At 34.8% G+C, this 9,927-nt stretch overlaps 1 protein-coding gene across 1 annotated transcript; it reads left to right on the top strand.

Moving 5' to 3' along the window:
• Positions 8,331 to 9,563, top strand: LOC107615189. Its single transcript, XM_016317290.1, has one exon. It carries the CDS (start codon positions 8,331 to 8,333, stop codon positions 9,561 to 9,563), a length of 1,233 nt encoding a protein of 410 aa, XP_016172776.1.

The raw sequence follows: 9,927 nt of genomic DNA, 5'->3' as shown, positions 1-9,927 counted from the left end.
AAGATCAGTCTATCACTATTTTTTTAATTATATATAGTTATATTTTGACTATAAATATAACTTTAAATTAATGATTGATATTTTGCGTCTATATTATATAATTGTTTTATGTATGCGAAACATGATTAAACAAAAGACATGAATATGTCACGGAGGGCGTCAACATGGACTTAAAATAACCGTTCTATGATCGTAATTGAAGATATCCTGGAAATGCATTGGAAAGAGATTAACATGTTTAATCACTTTTACGAACCCTGTAGAAAAATAGCTTTAACCAAGGTATAGCTTCTAGTAGCCACCACTACAAACTACAAAGAGGGCATGTGGGAATATTGAATCCACTAGATGCATAGAATTCGGGGATGGTTACTATGTAAAGGAAAATAGTGCGATTCACAAGACGGCTTGCCAATTCTGGAAACCTATGCTGTCTGTACATCTTTACAAAATAATAATTGAAGAGAGATGTACAGTGCTGTTGATAGTCGTGGACACGTATCGTCCAGGCAACATAGTTTCACTTTGATTAACTTTTACTTTCAACTAATTAGGCGTCAGAATGACTAAATTCTTTATCCGATCAAACAGGTACATTTTTGTTTTTAAAATTAGGTCCGTTAAATCTTAGATTAAACGGACCGAGCTAATTAACACATTTTAATTTTGATATGGAGAGAAGAAGGGAGTTGGATGATATTATGAAGTGTATCTATGTTTTATTTGAATGTGGTGTTAGAAAATAATAAATCGGACGGATCGATTTTAATCTAGGTAATCAGATTGTTCGATTTAAGGGGTATAAATTGGATCGTTAGATTTGTGTTTTCTTTGTCACGTGTTGCACATGTCGTATTTTTCATAACAGTGTCTCTTATATCAATATATCTTTTTTCTTTATTCATTCTCTCCTTCTTACAACTTCTTCTACTTCAATTAAAAAAAAATTACATTGTCAAAGAAACAAAAATGTAAAGATGTTGATCGTTCTGAATTTTATATTATAAATTATCTCTACTATTCTCATTATGTAAGTTTATTTTTTAAATTTTTTTATATTTCAAAATTATTATTATTATTAAAATTTAGCATTAATTTAATAAATTAGTTACTCTAATTAAAAAATATCAACTTTTAGTAGTAAATTAGTAATTATTAATAATTTGACTAATAGTTTGCTAAATTTTAGTAGAGTTCACAAAATTTGACATGTAACCACCTATTGCCTCCGGATCGGTACAATCATAGTATGAAGTTACTTATTTTTATCATGTTTTCCATATTGGAATAGTTCAATGTCAGAAAGTGATAGTTAATGCTCTAGTCGAAAGGTGGCACCCAGACACACACACATTTCACCTTTCGGTTGGTAAGTGTGTTCTGACACTGGAAGATATGGTTGTTATTCTTGATCTTCCAACGAACGGTCTTCTAGTGACAGGAATGACTATGAGTAGTTTTGAAGCCTTAGAGGTTGAGTGTTTGCACCAATTTGGGGTTGCACCGAGAAAGTCAGACTGTAGAGGAAACTACATAAAATTAACGTAGCTTCAGGATTTAAAAGAACGTTTACCGTTGATTGACGAAAATAGTATTCAGAGGTACGTGAAGTGTCGCATTATATTGTTATTTGGTACGAAGCATACTTAGATTGAGAGAGATAAATATCATCATCTGTGGATATGACCTCGAGACCAAGAAAATAACGGAGAGAAGCAAGATCTTTCATCTCAAAAGTATGGTGAAGGAAAGCTCTGAGATCAGAGATACCATCAACATCATCTCTGACAATGATCATGTTATCAACATACAAAAGCAGAAGAACAACTCCATGTTCACTTTTACGACTAAAAAGAGCATTCTTATGAGGGCTGCAAGTGAAACCGAGATTGCATATAGTGGTGCTAAACTTGTCAAACCATTCACGAGGAGCTTGCTTAAGACCATAAAGTGCCTTGCGAAGGAGATAGACTTTGCTAGAAGGACAAGGATAACCCGAAGGTGGTTTCATATAGACCTTCTTTTTCAAATTCCCATTAAAAAATGCATTCTTTACATCCATTTGACTGAGAGATCATTTTTTTACTGCAGCAATGGCAAGAAGAGCTCGAACAGATGTGAGACGAGAAACAGGAGCAAAAGTCTTTTCATAGTCAATACCATACTCTTGTGTACAACCTTGAAAAACCAATCGTGCTTTATAACGGTCAATAGAACCATCAGATCGAGTCTTGATCTTGTATACCCATCTACTATCCACAACGTCCTGATCAAAAAGAGGATCAACCAAATCCCAAATGTGTTTTTTTTCAAGTGCCTGGATTTCTTCCTACATTGCTTACTGCCAGTTTAGATCTATGGAGGCTTCTTTGAATGACTTAGGTTCATGTTGATGAAGAATAGTAGAAAAACAATGATAATCAAGAAGATGAGGAGGTGGATTCCTTACCCTAGACGAGCGAGTGGAAGGAGAAGGCACGACAACAGGAGTAGGATCATTGTTCGGTCTGGAATCATCGGGAGATGGAGAAGGCGGAAGAGCAGGAGGCTGTAGAGATTGACTCAAGATAGAACCTATAGAATCATCATTGGGAAAAAGATCAATATTGAGGTTAGTTAAAAAGGATGATTAAGTAGGAGGAATGGACTCAAAGGAGGAGAACCGAGAAAACATGTGATGCTCCTAGAAGACAACATGATTAGATATACGAATACGTCTAGAGAGAGGTTCCTAACAACGATAACCCTTGTGTTCAGTTCCATAACCAAGAAAACAACACATGCGAGTCCGAAGTTCAAGTTTACTATGTTCATGAGGCTGAAGAAGAACAAAACAAGCACAATCGAAAACTCGAAGAGAACTGTAATCTGGAGAGGAGGTATGATAAAGATGCTCAAAGGGAGTAATGTTACCAAGGGTAGAAAAAAGAAGTCTATTGATAACATGAACAGCTTCACCCCAAGTACACTCAGGACACGAAGAAGAAAGAAGCATTTCACGAACAGAGTCAAGAATGTGACGGTGTTTGCGTTCAGCTCATTCATTTTGTTGTGACGTACCAGGGCAAGAAAACTCAGACAAAGTACCATGTTCTGCAAGAAAGTTTAAAAGTTTGGAATCATGGTAATCCATAGCATTATCGCGTCAAAAAACCTTAATAACATTGGAAAATTGAGTTTTAATCATAGTGGCAAAGTTAATATAAATCTGAGGTAGCTCATGGTGATTAGTCATCAAATAAACCCAAGTAAAATGTGAACAATCATCAATGAAAATGACAAAGTATCGAGTTCTTCCCATAGAAGCAGTGGGAGCGGGACCCTAAACATCAGAGTAGATAAGATTAAAAGGAGAGCAAGAGATGAATTATTGTGAAAAGATAAAGTAGTTTGTTCAGCAGTTTGACAAGAAATGCAATCAAAAGACTCATTTTTAACCTGACCTAAAACACCATGAGACATGAGAGGACGTAATTTTCCTAAGAAACTGTGGGCAAGACGGTGATGCTACAAGTGAAGGGTAGATGGAGAAGAAGCAGCACAGAGATTTGGCACTGGGGAATATGAAGAGTCTTGAGTTCAAACAACCTTCTAACCTTACGTCCAGTCTCGATGATTTATTCCGTCCGACGGTCCTATACACGACAACCAGAAAGGAAAAAAGTGACATCAAAACCGAGATCAACAAGTTGACCAACAGAAATAAGATTGAAGTTCAATTTGGGAATATAATAAATATTAGGGAGATTAAGAGTTGACTGAGAGATAGAACTCTTATGTGTTGCTTGCAAGAGGAAACCATTATCAGTATTGATAGAAGGTGTATTTGTAGTGGTATACAAAGATGAGAAAAGATTACGCAAAGGAGACATGTGATTAAAGCAACCAGAGTCAAAATACCATTTAGAATTACCTGTAAGAGTAAAAAAAGCAGCAGGAGTATTACCAGAAAGGGAGAGAAGATGCTTAAGAAGAGACACAATATCAGAGAGAGAGACAGAAGACGGGTTGAGAGGGACAGAGGTGATAGATTCAGTAGTAGCAGCAACAGCAGAAGCATACACATTCTTGGAGAAACTAGGATGAGAATGATACTCGAGGTGACCAAGACGTGGTGGGCGAGTAGGACATACAGTAATAAAATGTCCCGAGAGCTTGCAGTATTGGCAGAATACTTGTGGACAATTGTAGCTAATGTGACATTTCTGCTGATATTCGTGACATTCAACAGAAGGACAGTCTGAGAAGAGGTGCCCAGAACGGTTACAGTTTCGACAGAATTTACCCTTTCTATCTGTGGCAGCAAAAACATCTAACTTTTCTATAATAGAAGAGACAAAGATCAAAGAGAGGAGAGAAAAACTACAAATTCGAGGTCGAAAACGAAAAAACAGATGGCAGAGTTAGAAAGAACTCACAAAAAAATCTTAGAAAGGGTCTCACTGTCTGCCAAGTCAGTGCCACATCAGCACTAGAGACATAACATGAATATTATATTCATGATTAATTTTATTGTACAAGAGAATTGTTGTATCTTCTTTGTTATTTGAATTATTTTTGTGGTGAATTCAATTTTGTGTTAAACAAAGAAACGAACAATTGATTAATAAGGACACTTGAAATGATGTGGTTCTTATATATTGTGACTTATCATTTATTTATTAATTTCTTGTGTTATGTATGTGTTTTGGATTTTTTACGTAAAAAAATAAGTAATAATTTAAATTATTGTACTCATCTATTTTATAAAATTTAGTTTTAGAATAAATTAGTTGAACATTATGTTATTAAAAGTAGCCTCTTTTGTAAAAATTGATTTATTTTGAAACATTAGAAATATGGTGATATATAATTCATGTGAATATTGGTAAGCTTAAAAGAAAGTCTATATTTGGCCGAATTACATACATATATTGATGATATCTATATGCTTAGGTAATTAGTTAAACTTAAATCAATGCTTATTTTTATGCATACAATAAACGATCTAAAGAAAGTTTATTGTTTGAGCAAATAATAAACATTGAACATTGTGTTTATTTTTTATTTAATTATGCAACCACTAATCGACCCAAAGGAAGGTTGGTGTTTGACCAATTAATAGAAAATATATGCAGTAATAAATAGGTATAGTTCTCAAGTTTTTATGTAAACAACGAGTCAATCCAAGTATAGGCTTATTGTTTAACAGAATTTTGTTGAGAATATTTAAATCGCATTAAATGAACTTATGTGTACATAGTTTATGCAAGTATGAATCGACTCAAAGGAAGTTCTGTACTTGGCCAAATTATATGCATATTTGTGGTAGTAAATGTGCGATAATTATTTGGTTCCATTTGAACAATGAGTCGATCCAAAGATAAACTTGTTATTTGACATGATTTATTAATGTTTGACTACTGTTTACAAATTAATATTTCTATCTAAAGACTAAATATTAATGTTGTGCTAGATATTTGTGATGGAATCACTATTATATAAATTTATTCATATGATATGTGGTTTCTGTGAATATATTATTTTACTTTAAAGTTATATCAGTCAATGTTAATCTATTTTTTAAACAGAATTTTTTTATAATTAAAAAAAAGCGAGATTTTTTTATTAATAACTCATATTTCATCAAATTATTATTTCATATGACTTTTTGAGATAAATGTGGTTGATGAATTATATTAGTTTAATGGAAATAAGTATATTTTTATTATTCTTATATGTTAATGGCATGCAGAATTGTAAACAAGATTATATACTAAACTTCAAGGGAGACAAGTATAGTCTTATTAGGTGCCTCAAAAAAGTTTTAAAGCTCAAAGTGCATAAGATTTATTATGTTTCAACAGTAGTTTGATGGATAATAAATTTATATACTTACAGTTATTATGTACTTTATTAGTATCTTTGGCAGATACTTGAGTCAAATAAGAATGGATTACTAAATAGTAGACAAACAAATTTTGTTATAGCAAAGCATTACATGCTCACACATATGAATTTAGAAGCTAAAATTGGAGATCATTTGGTGTTTAGATTCTGACTTTATTAGATGTCAAGGTAATTTTGATCAATTGCAAGTATATTCATATGTCATTAAAAGAGTTCTTTGAAAAAATGTTAATAAGATACTTATTACTCTTTTCACTAAAGCACTTGAATATAAAATACCTTTTAATGGCATCTAATTATGTGACTACAAACATGTGTTACAAATTATGGATATATATTTAAAAGACTACTTGAGTTATTTTGTGATAATGTGTTAGTAGTTTAATATTTTAAATTATTATTAAACAAGAGAGTTCAGAATGTTTAACTGTCTAATGAGCAAACTATCACAAATTCCATAAATACATGCATAATTGATTTATAAGAAACAAACACCTAAAGTATTTTGTATGGATACTATTCATATGTGTGTCATATGTATCATTTTATGATATATTATTTCAGTGAAAGTATGCATTTGAATGCACATATGGTTTAGACAAATTTACGAATATAGATGTTTCTGTAGAAATAAAATATTCGATTTCGTTTTCACTTTGACTTGTGATCTCATAAAGTTTATTAAAGTTGGACCAGTTGAAAATAGGCATGCATGAGATTATTTTCGCATGTAATTTCTAAATTTTCTCATCCAAATTTGATCTACATTATTGAGTATATTAGTATAGTAATCATCATGGTTTTGTCATGACACTAATGTGATAAAAGTTGCGGTAATTTCATAACTAATATATGAGACATACCAGATTGTTAAAGTAATCAAGGAAATATCGTTCAAATGCGTGCATAAAATTTATGGGTTATGCTACGTGTACACTAAAATCAACCACCAAAGTCAGCTACCAGTATAAAATACATGTTGAAATATAAATACACATTGAAAATAAATTAAACTACACATATATTTATACACAAATATATTGGTGGCTGGTTTTAGTGGCTGATTTTAGTGTACAAATAACATTTTTCAAAATTTATAAGATGTGATTATCTCAGAAAAATATATGTGTATAGCTCAATTAAGTAGAAGATTGTTAGAAAATTATTATTTCCTAATATATTTATTGGCAACATATATATTAATTATAATCGCAAATTAAGCTATTTTACATTAAATGATTTATATAACTGTGATTTTATTTATTGTCATAAATTCTAAATTAAATAAGTCATTATTACATTGTGATTCAACCCTATTAGGGATATATAAGGCTTTAGTTGAGGAAAATAAAAAAAAACAAACTCTTTCAATCATACATATAAATTCATGTATACTTCTGCATTTAAGTATTTTTTAATGATTTAACATAGATGGTCTTGAAATTAAAGAATTTTAAGAATTTCTAACATAAGTAGGATATTTGATGATTTTTTATTGTCGTGTTTGATTTGACAACAGTAGCAAATAATATTTAAGAATTAAAAAATATTATATATACATTAAAATCAATCATTAAAATTAGTCATTATGTACATGTATATAAATATATATTATTTAATTTAATTTTAATGTATATTTTGTATTTTAATATATATTTTATATTAATAACTAATTTTGATAGACACCTGATACAATTGTTAAGAATACATATAAGTCAAGTAATGAATCTGTATGTGCCTTTTACTGAGTTACACATGCTTATTTGACATGAGAAGATGGAAATAATTGTTGTTAATATCTTTCAATTTCGCTACGTGTGTACTCTTTATAATAAATACTGTTTTTATATCATTATTTTTTTAACTATACACAGATTTTTTTTTTTTGTTTTTGATACGTCACCCTTATCCTCGGTTGCGCAATAAGCTCGGCACGTGAGCCAAAAAGTTCGGTCCCGTATCAATCGCCCAAAAAGCTCGGAAGGAGAGCAGGACTGAAACGGCATCACCCAGTTGAAAATAAGAAACGTGCTCAATTAGTTTATAGCACCAAAACAGAATAATGTAACCAACCTAGAAACTAGGACTTATCCACTAACGGGTAAAAACAACTCCTATAAAACCGAGCCAATATCCTCGGTTAAGGGTCAGGTTCTATCACTCTCAATCTTCTACTCTTTACTTTAACTCACTCACTGAGAATCATTACTAACTTGAGCGTCGGAGTATCTTGTGCAGATATTTTCGCCGCGGTGTTTGACTTCGGCCGACGTAAAGCTCTTCCTCCTCGGTGGCGACTCACTCGAAAGTGCTTAAGCTCGGCCTCCCTAGTGTTCGAACGAACCACTTGGCGCCCACCGTGGGGCCGGAATACATCTAACCCCACTTTTTTCCTTTGTCTAGTCTTCTACTCTGTTTTGCAGGATTCCTGATCCTCGAACATGGCTGACAAGGAAAGTCCACAACTCTCACAGGACGACCTCCTGGCTCGAATCGCCGAGCTTCAGGCAGAAGTACGAAGAATAGCCGAGCCGTCAACACAGAACAATGGAGAAAGCTCCAAAGGCTCGGCTCAAGGCGCTACAGACCCTTTAAACATTGTTCCGCCAAAGGAGAAGCTCACTCTCGACAACCCCTTCTCCGAGGAGATCACAAATTACCAGATGCCGAAAAACTTTACGCTGCCCACCGCACTAGAGCCATACAAGGGATTCGGCGATCCCCGAGCCCACGTGAAGAAGTTCCAATCAATGATGTTCTTCAACGGCCCTAACAATGAGCCCGTCCTCTACCGAGCATTCCCTACCTACCTCGACGGTGCTGCATTACTCTGGTTTTCTAAACTTTCTGCAGGTTCAATTTCCTCCTTTGAAGATCTCGCCAGATCATTCATTGATTATTTTGCCGCGTCAAGAATCTACGTACATGGATCGGACTACCTCGACACCATCAAGCAAGGTCAGCACGAGAGCCTGAAGGACTACATGACCAGATTCGCTGACGCCACTATGGATATCCAGGACTTAGACCCGGCCGTTCACCTGCACGCCCTCAAGGCCGGCCTCAGGCCCGGAAAATTCCGGGAGACCATTGCCATAACAAAGCCAAAGATGCTAGAGGAATTCCGAGAAAGGGCGGCAGGTCAAATGGAGATCGAAGAACTCCGAGAAGCCCAAAAATCAGATAAACAACCACATCGGAGAGATGAAGAAAAAACTTTCAGATCACCAGGCAGCAGAGACACTAAGAGACCTTCCAAGCCCACATCAAAATACAACACATACACCAGATTCAATACCAGAAGAGAAAACATCATCAGAAAAATTCTCAACGCCAAAATCATAAAGCCACCGGCTCGAGCAGGAAACTACCAGGATCAAAGATTCGTGGATAGGACAAAACATTGTGCCTTCCACCGGAAGTTCGGTCACACCACGGACGACTGCATAGTCGCGAAGGACCTCCTGGAAAGGCTGGCACGCCAAGGGCTCTTGGACAAATACATCGAGAGCCGAAAAGGCAGAAGAGGAAACTCGGACAGGGTAGAGCACAAGCAAGCAGTGGCCGATGATAACAAAAAAGAAAGGACGACTCCTGATCCACCAAGAGGAGTCATTAGCCACATATCAGGGGGATTCGCAGGCGGAGGAGAAACAAGCTCGGCCAGGAAGTGAAGCTACAGAACGATGCTAGCAATCGAGGGAACCATACAGCCAAAGAAGGACAAAGACCCAGGCGTCACAATATCCTTCAACCAAGCAGACTTCAGATCGGCAAGCCCTAACCTCGACGACCCCGTGGTAATTTCCATCTAGGTCGGAGAACTATTGGTAAGAAAAACGTTGCTCGACCCAGGTAGTAGTGCTGATGTTTTATTTTATTCCACTTTTACAAAAATGAAATTATCAGAAAAACTGATACAGCCCTCCTCGGGAGAGCTAATTGGGTTCTCCGGAGAGAGAGTCCCCATCATGGGACACATATGGCTAAAGACCACAATGGGAGAAATCCCTATGTCAAAGTCAATTGATATTCAAT

Source organism: Arachis ipaensis, chromosome B09 (assembly GCF_000816755.2).
Source record: "Arachis ipaensis cultivar K30076 chromosome B09, Araip1.1, whole genome shotgun sequence".
Lineage (NCBI taxonomy): Eukaryota > Viridiplantae > Streptophyta > Magnoliopsida > Fabales > Fabaceae > Arachis > Arachis ipaensis.
Note: the sequence above shows the minus strand (reverse complement) of the source record. Positions and strands in the feature narration are given on the sequence as shown.

What these genes read in the sequence shown, in the direction of transcription:
- LOC107615189 (XM_016317290.1), top strand. Translation starts at nt 8,331, where the DNA reads ATGGCTGACAAGGAAAGTCCACAACTCTCACAGGACGACCTCCTGGCT.